Source organism: Tenebrio molitor, chromosome 5, assembly GCF_963966145.1.
Source record: "Tenebrio molitor chromosome 5, icTenMoli1.1, whole genome shotgun sequence".
NCBI classification, from domain to species: Eukaryota; Metazoa; Arthropoda; class Insecta; order Coleoptera; family Tenebrionidae; genus Tenebrio; species Tenebrio molitor.
Window position 1 is genome coordinate 5,167,836 of NC_091050.1, and position 19,298 is coordinate 5,187,133.

General features: G+C 32.9%; 1 protein-coding gene and 2 long non-coding RNA genes across 6 annotated transcripts in view; 2 read left to right on the forward strand and 1 right to left on the reverse strand.

Annotated features, from left to right (window-relative positions):
- The first annotated feature begins 169 nt into the window (after nucleotides 1–169).
- On the forward strand, nucleotides 170–1,228 carry LOC138131402 (uncharacterized). The gene is made up of 2 exons (XR_011159798.1): nucleotides 170–300; nucleotides 694–1,228. It is a non-coding gene; the product is annotated as an uncharacterized lncRNA (long non-coding RNA).
- A 7,470-nt stretch (nucleotides 1,229–8,698) lies between these two features.
- On the reverse strand, nucleotides 8,699–9,258 carry LOC138130685 (uncharacterized). Its single transcript, XR_011159625.1, has 2 exons — nucleotides 9,027–9,258; nucleotides 8,699–8,961 (listed from the first exon to the last, which is right to left on the reverse strand). It is a non-coding gene; the product is annotated as an uncharacterized lncRNA (long non-coding RNA).
- LOC138130682 (retinal guanylyl cyclase 2) overlaps nucleotides 8,800–19,298 on the forward strand; it is an 81,756-nt gene continuing 71,257 nt past the window's right edge. For all 4 annotated transcript variants that reach the window (XM_069047289.1, XM_069047292.1, XM_069047293.1 and 1 more), the window contains exons 1-3: nucleotides 8,800–8,998; nucleotides 15,941–16,089; nucleotides 16,154–16,277. In XM_069047289.1, coding sequence (XP_068903390.1) covers nucleotides 8,800–8,998; nucleotides 15,941–16,089; nucleotides 16,154–16,277 — 472 coding nt within the window. The remainder of the gene's footprint in view (nucleotides 8,999–15,940; nucleotides 16,090–16,153; nucleotides 16,278–19,298) is intronic.

Here is a 19,298-nt window from a genome sequence, read left to right on the forward strand (position 1 = left end):
AATCTATCTTTGACAAATCAAATATTTGCCTTGAGTCATCAAGTCGTGTAAATAAACAATTGTAAGAAATGTCAGATTGTTTAAAAATTTTTGTTTGAACTAAAACATCCAGCAAAATTTTCCAGGAAGAAATTACATGGCGAACGTTTGATTAACTACTTCTAAAAATAATCGTCGCAATTAAATGTGTTTGGAGGCAAGGCAATTTCATTTTCATGGACAAAGGCAGAGCAGCTCCATTACATGGGCACAAATATGACATTGGATATCAAAATGCAATAAAACTATCAGTTGACTCTGGCAAGTACAGATGTTAAACGACCCCTCGAACAACGATCCCGAATTTTATGCATCACCTACCTATAATATACATCTTATCACTACTTTTTCTCCACTCCTTATCACCCTAAACTTACAAAAACTAATCAGACCTGTCCAAAATGAACAAATTTTGGGAGACACTGTCAAGTTTGCAGCACGGCTGCCCTGTAACCATATAACTAAAAAATCCCATTCACACAACTGAAAAATCTGCAGAACCAGTTTCGAGAAACCAGTCAGACCCTCCAACACACCGAACACCTTTCGCACCCTGAATCCATCCAACACAAAACTTACATTGAGTTCTTCTAAATGGAGAATTTGTTCACGATAATATTAAATCCATGGCGCACCATAATCGTTCTGTTTTAGTGTGATAAGCGAGTTTTACAATAATAAAAGTGGAAGAAGCGACATCTACACGATTCTTGATAAAACGTTACAACAACCTGTAATCCGGTTATCTTCGCAGTTCGCAGTGGTTCGCAGCACTGGCCAATAATAGACTACAGTTTACGACTAAATACCTAAAGTAGAGAATTGTAAAAGACAAAAGAGTATTATATCTCTAGTTTCAAGACTTGCAAAATTCGAACAAACTTGCGTTTGTTAATAATAGTATGTTATACGCCAAGGTAGAGAAGACATTTTTTTAAGCCGAGGTAGTTTAATAAAGAAGCGAGGCTTAAAATTGTCTTCTCTAGCGTGGTGTATATATTATTTTTTTCACTACTAGATCCGTTAAAACCCTTTCTAATAATAATTATTAATTAAATTTGTTTGTCCGATGCGACGATCCGAGTTCTCATTTTTCAACGGTTGCTATGAAAATTGAAAATCGTCTGTCTACGTTAACCAATAAAATCAAAGAAAATCTTTCGTTGCTAGGTGACGGCTGTTCATTATTGACCTTGGTTAATAATTCTGGATTTAGATAACACATTGGTAGTTGAAATTCAAAAAGGTATATTATTATACTCATGTCACATCGTGAGGAAGTTCCTTAACATTGACACAGAACATAATACACAACAAAGTCAAAATGCGGAGGCAAGACGCCGGTAATTATGTTGATAAGCACTGCACTATTACTTGATAGTAATATCCGTAATAGTGTATGTACTCCGGCAAAACTGCCGTGCCGCCGGGTGGAGGTGGGATAGTTCAAAAAATTATTATTAACCTTGGGAGAGAAATTCTACTTCTGGGGTCGGTTCGAGAGACAATAATGACGCCTTCTGAGACTAGTAGTGAAAAAAATTGTTCATGGATTAGTCGAATAGTCCTCCAAATACAACTCGTAGTCCAAAAATTATATAGACTATTTTTCAAACTGGTTTCACTCATTCAATTGTGCTTGCGAATCTCACTCGTGCTGACGCACTCGTGGATTCATTCCCAAGCACAATTGATAATTCGTGACCAGTTTGAAAAATAATCGACATAATTTGGACTACTCGTGGTATTATAAATGAAAGTAGCCCTTTTTTATACGAAAAATCGTAGTGAAAGCACGTACTTTTTTGCATCATTTTATTCCATCTCCTTGGAGATTATTGTCAAAGCATAGGTATCTATTTTTTTTTTTTGTAATTTTTTATAAATCCTTTTAGACCAAATTTCTCAACTTACATCGATATGCAAAAGCACGACCTGCTGTATTATAACCGGCCTGTTCAAAAGTGTAAGTTGAGTGATCTCCGCAGAGCGCTAGTGTACGGGCGTTTTTTGTCACCGAAAGTTTTTTTTGTTCAAATGACATTCAAATTTAAAATCAAAAATACAAAAATACTATTGTATTCAGTATTGTTTTAGAAAGAAAATATGAACTTACTGTACGCAATCTTAACTGTAAAATCATATCTAAACATATTTTTCCGTATTTTGATTCTTTAGAAGCGCCTTAGAAGCGCCCGTACTGTGGCGCCCTCATCGGCGAAAATTAGCTCTTTCTCGGAAACATTTTCGCAATGCTTTTTCAATGAAATGAACAGGCCGGTTATTATACAGCAGGTCGTGTGCAAAAGAATAGTGTGTACAACACGTTATGAAAGTCTCTTTTTTTCACTTATTTGCTTGATCAATCTGCAAATTCGTGAAAAAAAGTATGACTTGTTGCTTTCAGTTAACTCTCAGAAAGTGAAAATAAAAATGACAGCGACAAGGGGGTCATTCACGAAACTCAGATAATTTGCAAATGTTAACGAAACGGCAAATACAATGGGCCGTATGATTTCCCATTCGTTAAGCCTTTCATTAGCTAAATAATTGATTAGACAAAGTGAGAGTATATGCCAAGCACTATGTTAGACAGAGACAAGACAATTTAACGACGTTCTTTAACTTTAATGAAAGGGAAATCATACGGCCCAATGCTTTCAACAATATCAGTGGTCATGGTTTTGAATTTGCAATGTCATATCGAGCCTTACCGGGTTTCGTGAATGACCCCCCTCAATAGATAACTGGAAACTACTGTATGTAGTTGTCATGGTTACATTTTTTTTCTCTCAATTGTTGGTCAAGACGTCTAATAACATTCTAGGATGCGTTCCGTTAGGAAAACGCATAATGCAAGCTAAATGCCGCGTTATTTTCTGCTAAATAGATACATATTACAATATTCATCTGCGGTAAAACTATTTTTGAAAACAATTTGAAAACTGTCACAATTTCATTGATATTTATAAAAAAAAAAATTATTATAAAGGTGCTTTTTTCGTTGCTATGATACTATTCGCAAGATAGCAATGTCGCCGCGTTTGAAAACAGTCGTTTTCTCCCACACCGAATTTTATCGTATTCAACACTGATGAAGAAACGGATTTCAAACGTATTCGTGAATGAAATTTTTGGATATCTGTTGAGGGCACACTGACACATTATTTTCCCACATCAATTATTACAGGATCATTTAATTTTACCGGTAGTTTAGCTGTAACTTTTCTTTTGTTCATGTTCCATGATTATCCTAAATTTTCTACCTTCTTTAGTGTCCGTTCATACATGTATGTATTCTTGGAAACAAAACAGTAAATAAAGTCTGTTCCAGTATTTACACAAATATTTTTAGTGGTGTGCTAAAGTAACCATAGTGTTTTTTTCCGCATTCGTTAAATAAATAATTAGTGTCAAATATAAACATACCAGGTGACTAAAATTTTCTTTATTATACCAAGGAATATTAGACATAAGTTTTTAAAATGTCCTGCTACTGGTTTAATTAAATATAATAAAGAGATTACTAAAAAAATAAAAAATATTTCATTCTGCGTTGAAAGTTTCACGTGAAACTTTTCCGGTGGTACAGCTAGCGCGTTAAACTCATTTGAACGTCCCTCGCTGTAACATTGTCCTCAGTTTATGACGGAATCTGGAAGCATTCAGGTATTTTTATTTGTTCAAAAACAATACAGACAACAAGAAAAGGATGCGGAACGTATCTTGGCCCCTTTTATATGTTCTGCGGTGCCGTCACTGATCGTCAGAAGTGGGATGAATGCGATCGATGAGGCTGGTCCAGGCGTCACTGCTCTTTGCCGAGGCGCCGTCATCCCAGGCTTGCAGTTTAGTGTTCGGGATACTGTCTCATGAGAGAGACGCCGACGCCGATCGTCGTCCGTCAGGTAAGTCAACAACTCGTGTCGTACGAATTTTGTTTAGATTTCTCGCTTTCGCTTTACTTTCGCACAAATTTAATTACCCTTATTTACCCAAGAAATTATGCTAAAAAAAGTATTTGCGACCGGTAATAAAGTGAGATATAAAAAAAGTTTACATGCGTTAAGTAAATAGGAAGATTGTTTCAAATAAATTTTTTTACTGACTGCAGTAAAAATTATACGCTCGCGCATTATCTTTTAGGCAAATTTTGGCAATTACAGTTTCATCAAAATAATTAATTCGTTATGTGAGAATAATTAGCCTGTGGGAGTACGGATTAAATTGTGATCGAAAAATCGAGATTAAAAGATTTGCATGAACAACATGCTTGGAAAAACTGTACTAATGATGAAGTATGGACAGTAATGCGAATTTAGGTAGGTAATTGGGAAGATTAATCTTTTCGAATAGTTTATCGTTATCGCGCAATAAATGCGACTCAGTGAGGGGAAACAATGACACTTAAACGAGATACTAAAATCCATCTAATTCTGTATTTCGTATTTTGTACTAATACGTACGATTAAAAGTACATAATTCGAAAAAAAAAAAATGAAACAAAACAATTCTTTTGTATAAAATTTTAATGAAACGTGCACCACTTTGATTAAATATGTCTAACTACACATCTAATGAGTTTATACAGTATGCACTAATTATAGAATCATTATCAATTTTCGACAATTGTTCAATTTAACTTAGAGGTAATATTTTATATTTGTTGGATTTGAAATGCAAGTTTTAATTTAATGAATACATAGCGTGTCACACTGTGTATGTGAATTAGGTTCTAATTTTACATCTTTTTTTTTAATTGAATGGGTGACGATTTTCGTTCGTTCATCAATCATCATACGCGTGTTTTCCATTCTAATGGTGGTACGGTAAAATTACGTGTTTGTGAGAAAATAAAAATCAATTTAATGAAAAAGTGTTTTTCAATCATTCCATTAAATTATAACCGGTCTAACAATGTCTCTTAACAAACATATAACAAAAATATTGTTTTAATTTATCAAATTTAGTACCTACTACTCTACCATTTTGCTCAATTATATTTTAAAGTAGTTTTGTTGAATACACCTCTGAATGATTAACATATTGGGATATTTATTAATTTATTTTTTATTCTTAAATGAGTATTTCAAATAGAAAATAATTAGGGATCAGAAGTGATTGTTAATTATGAATAATATGTATTGTCTTTTAAATTATTTTATGTATACCTTTTTATGAACTGTAGAAGACCACATAAATGTACATCAACTAGTGTTTTCAGAACTCAGGAATTGTTCACGTTTTGCACAAAGATATTTGAATTCGTGGCACGACTGCAGTATAAGGAATAACGGATGCTGATCAAAGTAATTCCTGGGAATTTGCTGAAGCTCCTTTCACATTAAATTTGTTGAAAACTGAAATTCATTTTAATACTCAAACTTAAGTGATATAAAAGAACTTAATATGTACATACAAGATAAAAATCAATATTGTTCGTTATTCATTAAATTGAAAATTACGAGTAAGTAACCACCTAACTTACATGAAATTACAAAATAAAATAAAAATCAGATAAATCATACTCTTCGGAGTATGGGGACTTCTTATTTTTATATCTGTTAGTTTGAATTAAAATCTCAATAAAACATCTTTCAACTCGGTTATAAACCACTTTAAAATAAATACAAATTCAGGCATTTATTTGAACGCAAAATAATTATGTATAGTTTAGGTAAGTGACATTCACTTTGATGTGCAACACATTTGACGTTTATTAGGTTTTTTTTGTGGGTATTTTATATGTTGTTGCTGTTTTACCGTCTTCAGACAGAATTCCTTTTCATCAATTATTATTGAATTGGGGCCAGAACGTTTGAACGCTCGTAATCGGGTTTACAACCCTCATACATTATATATGATTTTTTTGCCGTGTGAAAGGAGCTTTTAAAAGAAACGTATTCCAGTAAATTATGCAAAAGAAAAATTATTGTTTAAACAGAGGGTTTTTTGAAAGGGTAGTTACTCAATTCCTTGAACCTAGTCTCATGTGGGGGTCTTTTTTGGAGGAGTGTAAAACCAATTTTGTAGAATGTTAATTTAAAACGTGCAGATATGAAAATTCGAATTCGAAGCGAAACTCTACGTAATTAGGTTTAAAAATGAAATTATTGTTAATTTTTTAGTAAAACATCCAAGACTGTCTTGTGTCACAAATTTTGTTTATGTCCCCCCATGTAATCTTTGCAGTTGTCATCACATGTTGTCACTGTTTTTAGGTTTAATTTCCAATTTATGATAAACATTTTAATTTATTTTGAGCTCTATTTTTATTAAAACATAGTTTTTTCCAAACGAATATCTAATGTTACAATTGAACAAAAGACATTTATGACAGAGAATTGTTTTCTCCACAACTATTAAAGAGTGATTGCATTCTTATTGGATATTCAATGAAAGAATCGTCAATCGGATGCGTAGCAACCGCTAAACGAGGCACAATTTTAATTGTCAAATATTGTCATACATTCAATTTTCAAATATTGTTTCTTCTTGGTAAAGTCGTTGAGAAAGTATAGTCTTCAACTCTCGTATAATGGTTATTATTCGCCCGAATGATTACACCACTCGCCTACGGCTCGTGTTGCAATTCTCATCTTCCTGAATAATTATACGCTCATTGAAGAATGTGCAATTCATTAAAAAAATATGTATATTTTTTTCTCTTTGGAGTAAATTATATTACTTAGTATACTTTAGTAATTTGCATATTTTTTGGCAAATAAAGTGAAGTTTAATTGGTTAGTTGGTCAGAGACTAATTATGAGTAATTTCAATATATATTCAAATTACATATTAGCATCTTAATGTAAAATTTAGATATGGCGGTTAAAATGATAATTTTAATGAAAATGTTTTTTAAACGATTCTTCTGGGACCATTTTTTGATAATAAAAATATACGGTTGGCTTCAAAAAAAACGGGAACTGTCAGAAAAAGTTCTGTCAGATTTTATTAAATTTTTATAGTTTGAAACGGCCTTTTAGAATTTAGGTTAAAAAACTGCACTTATGTGTCAGAAATACTACTGCCAAACAGACACAAATTGACAAATTAAATTTCCAATTCACATTAGGTCAAATTTCATTTCCCGTTTTTTTTGAAGCCAACTGTATCGTAAACTATATGTATAATATTTGTTATTATTGTAATCAATGTCTGATAAATGGATTTTAAATTTTTTAACAATCGAATGTCTGAGACTACGAAAGTGACCATATCCTACCAGGTAGAGGTGCACAAGATTTGAAGCATGCTAGAAATATTCTACATCCAAGACTCCACAAAACTGACAAATCATTCTCTGACATTAATAAAATTAAATGACGTCGTTTTTTGACAAATAATTCAAATTTAAAAATTGTTTTGTCTTGACAGTCAAAAACATATAAACACCCCAAATCGTATTATTGTTACGCTTTAATTTCTTTTTTTTTTACAAGATTACTGTAGATAGTAATTTAAAGAATGGTTAAAGCATTAATACGTCACTAGACTTACTCTACCAAATTCCCCTCTTGTTTGTCCCTACTTATCCTGTTTTATTGCAAGTATGTAATTCGCTTTAGGGATTTTCTAGGACAGTCTGGAAGTAATTGCTGTGTTCGGCACATTTTACATATAATTTGAAGCAGATTATCGGGTTTATTTTGTTAAGAGTTTTTCATTTAAATCTTGAGACTGATTCGAAGCGTAGAGTTTAAATTATAAAAAACCATTTGGAGTAATCGAGAGGTGGTTTTCTTAGTGATTTTTTTTTCCTAGAATTAATTTGTTGTCTTTCAGATTGTCTGATTGTTTATTGACATTTTATAGTTTTTCATTAAGCAAATTATTTTCCGGTGGTGGTTTAAAGTAAGCACTAATAAATATACCACCACTTGACAAACACGATGTTCTCCTGTCAGGTACACAAGCTGGCATTCCAGCAAACTTTGTTAGTCCCCAAACACTTCGAAACTCGATTTGCTGTAAGATCCAGACCGTTGTTAGGATTCTCGATTCTATTTACAACAATTCCTTGGCGAAATTTCTCTCTCTGAATTTACCATTCAGGAATAAATCTGAGAAATTAGATGTTATAACTTGACGAGTATGAGACGTGCTTAAGTTGAAGTTTTGCATCAACAAGAAAATTAGTGAGTGGGCATCAGCGAGTTGTAATTTGGTGCGAAATCTGTAGCGACTAGTGACGTTTAGTTTTTTCTTAACCGCGAACAGAAAACGAAAGTATTATGGGCTGGAGTCAATTTTAAAGTTGGTTTATGGCACAAACCGACTTTGGAACAAATTCGTTCTGGAAGCTTTACGGCTGCATCGAGACCACCAGACTCACAACTGGTGAAGGCAGACCTGTCGCATAAATATTTTAAATCGTTCTATTTATACGTATTCTTCTGGACACTATGCAAATGACGAACACGAAATGACAGTTCTTCTGAAGCGACATTTACTTTTACTGCTAATAAATATTTGGAAATGAGAGTCGCATTATGACGGCCGAACTCCCAAGGCTGAAACAATTTAATTCTGTTGCAGGGGTTTTGGTTCGTTAAAATTGTTTTTGCACTCGAAGACCTTTGTTTTATTCATTATTCCGTTTCGCAAATTATGTTTTATGTACAAGTGAGTTGGTATTTTCAATTTACTGGAACAATATGATGGATTGTTTTAATTGTTTGTTCGTTTACAGATAACTAACGATGAAATTCATTGTTCGCTCGCGCAATTATCACGAATTGGCCTAAGCGAAAATGCATGAGGCACCCGGTGCCATGCCTCGTTGACGAGCGTGTCATGGCAGGCCTGCTGCTACTGGGGTTGCTGGCCTGCGCCCCCGTGGCTTCTACAGAAATCCCCGTTCTCATCCTCTCTGAACTTTGCTATTATCCTCTCAACATGGATTACATCGATCAAGAACTAGGAAATGTCAGCCTCAAGATTCTGCCAACTGAAGGTAAGTCGAAACCTTATCCTGCACCTACCTTTTGCGTGTCCGAAGTAGAAGAAACGTAACTTTTTCACAATCTTGCAAAATGTTTTTTTACAATCTTTTACGACTCTAAGGAGTCAATCGGAAAAATTTCGTCGAACTGATAACCTGTCAAGTATTTCTCAACCAAAGCGTGGAAAAAAGTTCATAAGCTGCTGCGACAAGGCTCTTTATCGATTTCGGCATATCAATTGCATTTATATGTACTCGTATGTCTAAAGAAATTCAATAAACGTTCATCGTCTTTTCAAATCATGTTTCTAAACTCCAAATCCACAAGACTTCAATCAGAACTTTTTAGACATCTTAATCTTGATGCCCTATAAAAGGGAAAATTTGTATCTCTTGTCCACTTATCAGTAAAGAATTACTAAATAGATTTTAGTCGTCGTCATGTTTACACATTGTCTCGCTTGAGGTTTTTCATATTTGACAGCGTTGTAATCTGTGTTAAATTTTCTAAGAAAGAAATTAATTAGAAGATACCAAGTAATCTTTTAAAAAATCAATTTGGATGGTGGATGCGCCAGGAAAAGTTACTTTGAATTAAGTATGTTTTTCTCATATACATATTTAGTTGCACAGACTTTTAACATTAATTGTGCGAAGTTAATTTCTTTACGCATTTCAGTTTTTTGTGTATTATGTATTCACGATCTTTTTGGGACCGAGTTGGCTATGATTTTTTCTTTTCATGTTGGACTAACTGACTCAATGATGCAACGGATGCATTTTTTTTTTCTGTCAGTGTCTGTTCGACATTTTCTTGCCACCGGATTGCCAGATTTATTAATTTAATATTCGTAAGAAACTAAATGATTTATTAAGTATGTAGAAATAATTTAAATTTCCGTCAAAGGAACAGTCAAAATTGCCAAAATAATTTTATACGATAAAAAAAATTCTATTAAACGATTTAATTTAATTTAAAAATAACAGATCAGGTTCAAGAGATCCAGCAACAATGTACCTATTCAGAAAATATAACCCTAAACTGAAAACAACCTAACCTAACACAAAAAGTGTCAATGTCCTTTAGGGAATTTAGTTATCACCGAGATAGATAGATGGTCATAGCCAACTCGGTCCCAAAAAGATCGTGAATGCCTTATAGATATAAAATCTTTTGATAACACATACATAATATGTACATATAAACGACTTGGGATTGTTGAAAGAAAATCGTTACATATTCGTTTTTAAACAGAAATTTTAGAAATACTTTTGTAATTAGGAATCAAGGCGAACAAATCAAGAAGTTATAGCCTACACTGTTAATTTCTGAAAACACGTTTGCAGCTGTTACACTGCAACGTGAATACAACGGATGAGCTTTTTTAGCAAACTTTAGCACAACGGAAATAAGCGGAAAGCGTCTAGAAACACGTTTGATTCGTAATGAGAACCCCCTTTTCGCTAATGGATATCATACTCGTAGTTACGTGCACGTGTAAATTTCAAAACAATTTGGTTAGCAGTATTAATTCAAACAAAATTAATTCATACATTCGCAACACCTGGATTTTCTGAGACGATAACGAGATTTTATTGTAATTACGCTAAATCCTCTGTAATTTTGGAAATGGTAGGCGACCCGCTTACGTAAACCATGTTTTCTCCAGATTTCCTCTTGTTTTACTCGGGAAGTTAAACCAAACTCTTTAGAATTCAACCTTCTTTGTGCTGAGTTTATTGCCTTCGGTGTTTTTATTACATCTGCATTTTCGTGGAAGCGATGCCCTAAAAGCTAGGTCTTGCTCATCTGCTCTAAGGTTAGGTGCACAGACTTTCGAGTAAAATATAAATTTACAGCTATTTAAATATTGAAATGATATATAAACAAGAACGGCTTTGCTGCTAAAATATCTAATATTATTATTTGCTTTGGAAAATAAGTATATTTTATACCGTTATAAATTCTCCCCATTTCTCTATAATGGATCCAATTTGTAAATTTCCATATTCATTTTTTAATCTGTCATGTTATAAACTCTTCATTTAAATCTGAAATGTTTTCATTTAGAATAATTTTAGTTTTAAATTACAAAGTGGATTTAAACATGTTTACTCTAAGTTCACGTTGTTCACTTAGAGGCCCAAGGTCATCTTGTGTGCGATATTTATCTTGATTAATTCCAATATCGATCAAGAAAAGTAACGTCCAACACTAGCAACTAAAGAGAAACTTGTTCAAGTGTAATTAGTTGCAGCAACTAACCTTAATGGTGCTTTTAGAAACTCATAAATCATTTCGGTAAGGTTTTCATTCATCCATCTGAAAGTTGGAATACCTATGTCGATGGTCTATTAGTGGAATTTGCATTATGAAGGAGAATTTCCTTCTGACGTTTATTTTGAGATAATTTAACCGGTTGATTTTGGTCCAGAAAAATGATTAATTATGTGAGTGTCGTTTAATAAAGAAAATATTATTAAAGGCATATGCCTTTTATGTTATAATGCCGTCAAATGTTTTTCAGACATTTATGTGTGAAAATGAAATATGATAGTCTTGTTCACACTGATTTAGTCGAGTTTATGCGAGGGAGAACGAACCAACCTATTCAGAGGTAAAATGTTTTCGTATTATGTGTCAAATGTTGATGTAGTCACGAGTAAAATTGATAAACTTAATGTAGTTAGACAAGAAACTTCAGTGAATTATGAAAACAACTTTCTCTCTCTGATGATAGTCTCTTGAAGATTGTTTTTTGATATAGTTTCAATTAATAAAATACATATACTCAGTTTACAGTTTAAATAATAAATACATTTCAAATTGAACAACGGTATTAAAATTCATTCTAAACAGATAAAAAACGTATTCGTATTGGGAATTCTTGTTCTTTTGTATTTACATATTTGTTTATTTATTAATATAAATACTAAAATTAACACCTAAAAATTAAAAAACAACAAATCTATTCTATTCTGTTAGAATACCTTCAATTATATTTTATGGGTACACGTGCTGCTTTAGTGTGGAACATATAATTTACTTAATTATTGCTTGTTGAGATGCCACTTTATTCACAAAGTTCTTAACCGAGTAAGTTAACATTATAGCGTACTCGTAATGTGTCTTTGAGGCAGATAAATCATCTTTGGTTTAAGGAAATTTATAGCACAAAGTGAAAATTTCGTGAACTACCTAAAGATGTTAGCGATATGCGTAATCCTGTACCATACAATTTTATGACACAGGGGATTTAAAAATTCGATTAAATCTTACCAAGTGTATAATTTTTGGGTTATCGTTATAAAATACAATTTTTTTCTAATAAAATTCCACGAGAGAGTATTTTTTTAAATTTATTCGCCACAATTTTGTAGCTCGCTGTTTTTAAAAGGTAAATCAGATAGGTAGTTAATTTTAAAAATATCAATTTCCCTCCCTTTGTCGTTTTAATTTAAAGTTAAATTGTTTAATTTCAAATCTACCTATTTGTAAATTAGTCTTTTAATTTGTAGTATGGTACAGGCAGGAAATTATACAATCAAAGTCTCGCCTTATTGAAACCAAAAGTGTAGCTGACATTCTTCCTGTCGTCGAATTTCTTATGTAATTGCTAATAATAAATGTCAAGAATGGTATTAAGAGTGTTTCCTGGGTCAACAAGAACCCGTGAGAATTCGAGAAAATTATGATCGTAAAGTCCTCTCCAATTTTCTATTTCCAAGATAACTTTCTTACATGTCTCACTGTTTTTTATTCTGCTTGAAATACCTTCGGTAGAAATCAACAGTATTTTACATTGGAAGTTACAAATGTTCGATCTACTTCAATTGCTTAATTAGAAGATTCGGTTCTTTATTGTAGTAGTTAGTTATTGATTTTGATGTTAATAATTCTAAATAGGACGGTGCGCAGTCACTGACAATCATGTATTTACCGACGAGCAACCTTCGAAGGAGAATTTTTTAACGTAGTCCATGAATTAACCAAAAAACATTCAAAGCTTAGACGAGCATAATTTGTCAATATTAGCAAACCTTTAATTTAATTTTGTCTTTATTCAACATTTTACATGATTACCTATGTGAATTAGGCTTAATAAATTATTAGCTCTGCTAATGGAGGGTAATGTATAGTATATTTGAGTTTTGGCCTTTTCTGGGTGAGTGGGTGGTCTAACAAACTGACAAACAGTTTTCAAAATATTTAACTACATAAATCCATATTTTTAGCGAGCCTATACGAGTATAACCAAATGCTGTGACTACTGTGTTGTGTTAGAAATGGTTTCATTGCCAGTGTATAAATAGCGGTAATGAGCCCTTATTCTCTTACACTATTCAAAAAATGAACTTCGAAATCAAATCTCCGATTTATCGTTCGACACAGTTTTGTAGTTTAATTTATCATATTATTTACACTGTTTTATTTAGTTTAAAATTATAATTAATTAGGTTTTTCGTTAGTATTATTTTTGTTCCAGTTTAGGTGTTTTACGTAAGACTACGAGCCTGACGAAGTCTAAACGCAACACAAAATACATTTCACAGTGGGAACTAGATTCATTAAAAATTATAAATTGTGGTTTTGGACACCCCTAACTAACAAAATCGCTGGAGAACTTTTCCGTAAATAGTTACTCATGAAAAACGATAATTAGGTTGCATTTTGAGATCGTCAGGCTCATACTCTTCCGTGAAACACGTCCCATAAATGGATTTGATTTGTTGGATAATAAATTGATTTATTTATTTGTAATTATTAATAAGTTATTTAAATTGCTCTTAATATTTATCTACAATTATTGTTGTGTTTTTTATTTCTGTGAGTTGTTAATAACGATCAATAAATATATTGACTCTGATGTAGAAGGCATTGTCAGACGAATAAAAATCTGTTTACACATGAATTATTATTATTTATTTACAGCAAGTGTGAAATTTAGTTGGTGCTTCTTTTTGGGTTTAAGAATTTGAAGTTAAAAAATCGCAAAATATCTCCGTAAGAACTTGTCTCAACGAATCCACGTATAATACAGGATCGACTGTTGTTTTAAGCTGTTCGCAGACTGACTGGGTGTTTTAGAAAATCTGCAAAATGTCGCCTATTATAGAGCATAATAAAACTGACAAACGCAATTCTAACTTTAACTAGTGACTCAAAATAAGGACTAATACATATCCTTAATGTGTTTTACACTAAGGGACTGGATAATTGTAACAGTGATCATGTAGTGATGTAACATAAAGTGAACTTCCGTTAAACACTCATCATTACATTCGTGAATGAATGAAAAATTTCAGTATTTTGTATTTCCTCAGTTAATTTTCCCTCATTAATTGAAACCATTTAAAATAAATATTTTTACATGTACCAAAGCATAATATTGCATCATGCCTACAGTAAAAAGAATAACTTGCCCTTTGAATAACGTGGATTCGATATTGTTTTTATGAAGTCAGTCAACAGAGCCTGAAATTTCCAGTTTGATGGAAAACATTCCGAATAAAAAGTTTTTTCAGCAGTTTGCAGATTAAGGGGTACAAATGAAGATTCCTGATTTTCGCAGTCTAATTTAATCTGTCGCACCCTTGGGTGGTTGGAAATGTCAAAAAAGCGTGTTAATCAGATAACATTGATTTGTGTAAGTCCTACGTGAAAATGGCGTGAATGTTTTGTGCAGTTTATTCAATTCTGAACAAATTTGATTATATGCAAAAGTTTTGTAGAACTACTCGTAATACTTTTCCACAACAATGATGTTAGACAAGTCGATCGCGGGACGCGACATGTGACATTCTAACCAATCCAAATGTCGCCGCACAGTTATACATTTGAAATTAAATAATCATGACGTTATCCTGAAATACTGAAATACTGAAATTTTTCATATGACCATATCTATTTAGAATTTAGTAATTTGCAAAAACATGTTATCTACGACTGACATAAATTAGTGTTATGTGATTAACACACTTCTTTTGACTTCTTTACTTGTATTTTATTTGTACTCCATAATCTAAAAATTATTTAACTTATTTCGTTATTTCCTTAATATGGATAATTTAATTATTAAATATTTCGACTAAGGCTCGGTCGAGCTACCTGTGGACATTTTAACTCCTAGGACTTGAAGTGTTTCAAGTCCGGTTACAAAAAAAGTCACTTCAACCGTTTCTATAAAGATATATGAAGGTGCGATTTTCGACCGCTTGAAAATAAAGTTATATTTGAAGAAAACCAACACAATAATAATAATAATATACATTTATTCTTTTATCTGTTTCATAAATACAGGACAGGATAATTTTTCATGTTTAATATTAGTAAGAATTCCTTTATGGAGTACCTACAATGAGATTATCAATACTTATAGGCAATATTCAACAGTTACCCAGTTTTTTAAAGAAAAATGAATAAAACATTTGACATTAATCAAGAAAAATTTTATTTCAAGTAGAGACGTCATCAGTCTGCCTGTCTATCAGAAAATATAATCGCAATAAAGTTGTAGAGATAAGGTTAATGCGATGTAGTCGGCTGGCATGTTAAAGTAATACCAATTTAGATACCGTTGGTGAAAAGAATATGTAAACAGATATGGTAACAGATCAATCAATCAATAACATACCTAAAACGGCGAATATAATATAATATAAACATAATCTGCATAATAACCTGAAACCTTTACTTCATTTTATTAAAAGAATGAAACGGTTTGCTGTTGAATAAACAATATGTTGAAACCGCGAAAGAAAACAGTGGTTATTTTTTTATTATGTAGGTAGAAGTTTATTTTGATTTCCAAACGATTTCATGTAACAAAAATTAACATTTTCTCATATAAACCAACGATTTTGAGCAGTGCGCAGCGGTTCAAATTAAAATACCTTTGTGTTTCCTAACTTTGTTATTATTCTAGGGGTGTTTCAGTTGCGTTTTTGTTTCAGATGTTTGCGAAGACCCTTCCAAGCTGCTGCACATATTATCAACAAGTAACGGACCTGTTCTAGGGTCTCTTAATGCGGAATTCTGTTCGCCCGCCCATTTTATCACAAATTTTTATAACACGACTTTGGTGTCGTGGAACTGTCCAAAGGTAAATACATTTTAAAAATGATATTTACGACAAAACCCAACTTTCTGTGTTTTCTTCTTTGCAGAATGCAAGAGGAATCGATACAACTCGAGATTTAAGACTCAGTCCTTCGATTTCTACAATAACGAAGGGATTTGCGAGGGTTGTGGCTAACATGAAGTGGAAATCAGTCGCAATCGTAACAAGCCGTAAGTTTACACTAATTAATGGTTGTTATTGGAATGAGATTTGTGTAAACTTGGGAATTGATTTGATGATTGAAACATTCAGAATTTCGGAGATATTTTTGTTCGCTCAAAATGAATAAGCAAACAAGCTTTCGAAACTTTTAGAAACTAACTTTTTTTTAGGTGGACAACTACCTAAGTATAAAGATAACCACATAAACAAGTAAACAAATTTACTTTCACATACTTTGTTTCGCGAATTAAAAAAAAATACGGTTAGTATATATTTTGAAGCGTGTACAGCATGTTTAAAAAAATTATGGCCAAGAGCGGCTCTGAATAACAAAATCGTTGAAAATGTATAGGGCAGCTTTACATTATTACACATAACCATAGACTGATATTAACATAACATAACTTTGAATTTGCGAATTACAATAGTGGACCCTACCTACTGCACAGCGGTGGCACAGTCAAATATTATTAACGGTGACTCATTCATATAGGAACCGTTCTCAAATCAAAATCATCTTTGGTCTTGTTGAAACTGTTGAAACACATCCATACCTCTAATCATACCTCTTTATGACAGTTCATGTCGGATAAGTCAAGTTAAGCCATAACTTTTCAAATATATTGTTTTTCGCAGCCGTTCTAGACCATACATTTTTGAAACATATAGTTAGCGCCACAAGAGTCTAGTTATAAGACGTTAGGCTTCAAGCGATGCATTTTACTTATTATAAATGTAAGAGCACAATTTTCGCGAACTGCACTTTAAAAATTCAAGGAGAAGCAAAGATCATACGAAATAAGTTCTGGGAGCTTTACGATAAAGTAGCGCATTTAGGAAGACTTTTCACATCTTTTACTTCTTGGCAGATACATCTCCATTACGGTCAGCAGATGCTGTAGATCACTGTCAAACTGATCACGCAAATGCCTTGAGGGTTAACGGCAACATGTTGAGTAAGAGGACTTGTAATTTTAGATAAATTTAAAAGGGACGTGGAAATTTGCAACAGAATAGTAACGACTTTACAGGGCTTTGCAAATGCTAATTGCGAATAATATTTCATTCTAATTATTCCATCAAAGCAGTGAAGTTGTGCTTTTGTATTAAGGAGAACGAGAATTTTATGCAACATATTAACACAGTTCCAACTAATTTAAATAAGTGGAAGTATTTAAGTGAATACAATTTATATGACATAATAAAACAAAAAGCAATAAGGAGTGAATAGATATATGGTTTGCAGAAAATAAAAAAATATTTGAAAGTTCAACTCATCCTAAACAATAACTCACCGCAATTTCGTTCGAATCGGCGACAAATTTTTTTTTCGAAAAAACCACGTACTCCCCCCTTCTATCGAATTTGCACCCCGAAAAAACATTTAAACGGCCATAGCTCCCTTATTAAACATACTATGACAAAGAATTCTACACCGCTGGATTCCTCTTTTCAATGCGCTTCTTTTGAGCCGAAAAAATTTTACCTCCCTTTTTTCGTTTAAGAGAAATTTACAAAAAACAAAAAAACTCATATTTTTGGCTCCCATACCAACAAATCGGGTCTATGACCGGAACTTTACCTATGCCTGAATTCAACTCATCCTAAACAATAACTCACCGCAATTTCGTTCGAATCGGCGACAAACATTTTTTTAGAAAAAATCACGTACCCCCCCCTCCTATCGAATTTGCACCCCGAAAAAACATTTAAACGGCCATAGCTCCCTTATTAAACATAATATGATAATGAATTCTACACCGCTGGATTCCTCTTTACAATGCGCTTCTTTTGAGCCGAAAAAATTTTACCTCCCTTTTTTCGTTTAAGAGAAATTTACAAAATACAAAAAAACTCAAAAAAACTCATATTTTTGGCTCCCAGACCAACAAATCGGGTCTATGACCGGAACTTTCCCTATGCCTGAATTCAATTCATCCTAAACAATAACTCACCGCAATTTCGTTCGAATCGGCGACAAAAAATTTTTTTAGAAAAAACCACCTACTCCCCCCTTCTATCGAATATGCACCCCGAAAAAACATTTAAACGGCCATAGCTCCCTTATTAAACATACTATGACAAAGAATTCTACACCGATGAATTCCTCTTTTCAATGCGCTTCTTTTGAGCCGAAAAAAATTTACCTCCCTTTTTTCGTTTAAGAAAAATTCACAAAAAACAAAAAAACCCAAAAAAACTCATATTTTTGGCTCCCACACCAACAAATCGGGTCTATGACCGGAACTTTACCTATGCCTGAATTCAACTCATCCTAAACAATAACCCACCGCAATTTCGTTCGAATCGGCGACAAAATTTTTTTTAGAAAAAACCACGTACTCCCCCCTTCTATCGAATTTGCACCCCGAAAAAACATTTAAACGGCCATAGCTCCCTTATTAAACATACTATGACAATGAATTCTACACCGATGGATTCCTCTTCTCAATGCGCTTCTTTTGAGCCGAAAAAATTTTACCTCCCTTTGTTCGTTTAAGAGAAATTTACAAAAAACAAAAAAACTCATATTTTTGGCTCCCACACCAACAAATCGGGTCTATGACCAGAACTTTACCTATGCCTGAATTCAACTCATCCTAAACAATAACTCACCGCAATTTCGTTCGAATCGGCGACAAAAATTTTTTTAGAAAAAACCACCTACTCCCCCCTTCTATCGAATTTGCACCCCGAAAAAATATTTAAACGGCCACAGCTTCCTTATTAAACATACTATGACAAAGAATTCTACACCGATGGCTTCCTATTTTAAATGCGCTTCTTTTGAACCGAAAAAATTTTACCTTCCTTTTTTCGTTTAAGAGAAATTTACAAAAAACAAAAAAACTCAAAAAAACCCTAATTTTTGGCCCCCACACCAACAAATTGGGTCTATGACCGGAACTTTCCCTATGCCTGAATTCAACTCATCCTAAACAATAACGCACCGCAATTTCGTTCGAATCGGCGACAAAATTTTTTTTAGAAAAAACCACGTACTTACCCCCTTCTATCGAATTTGCACC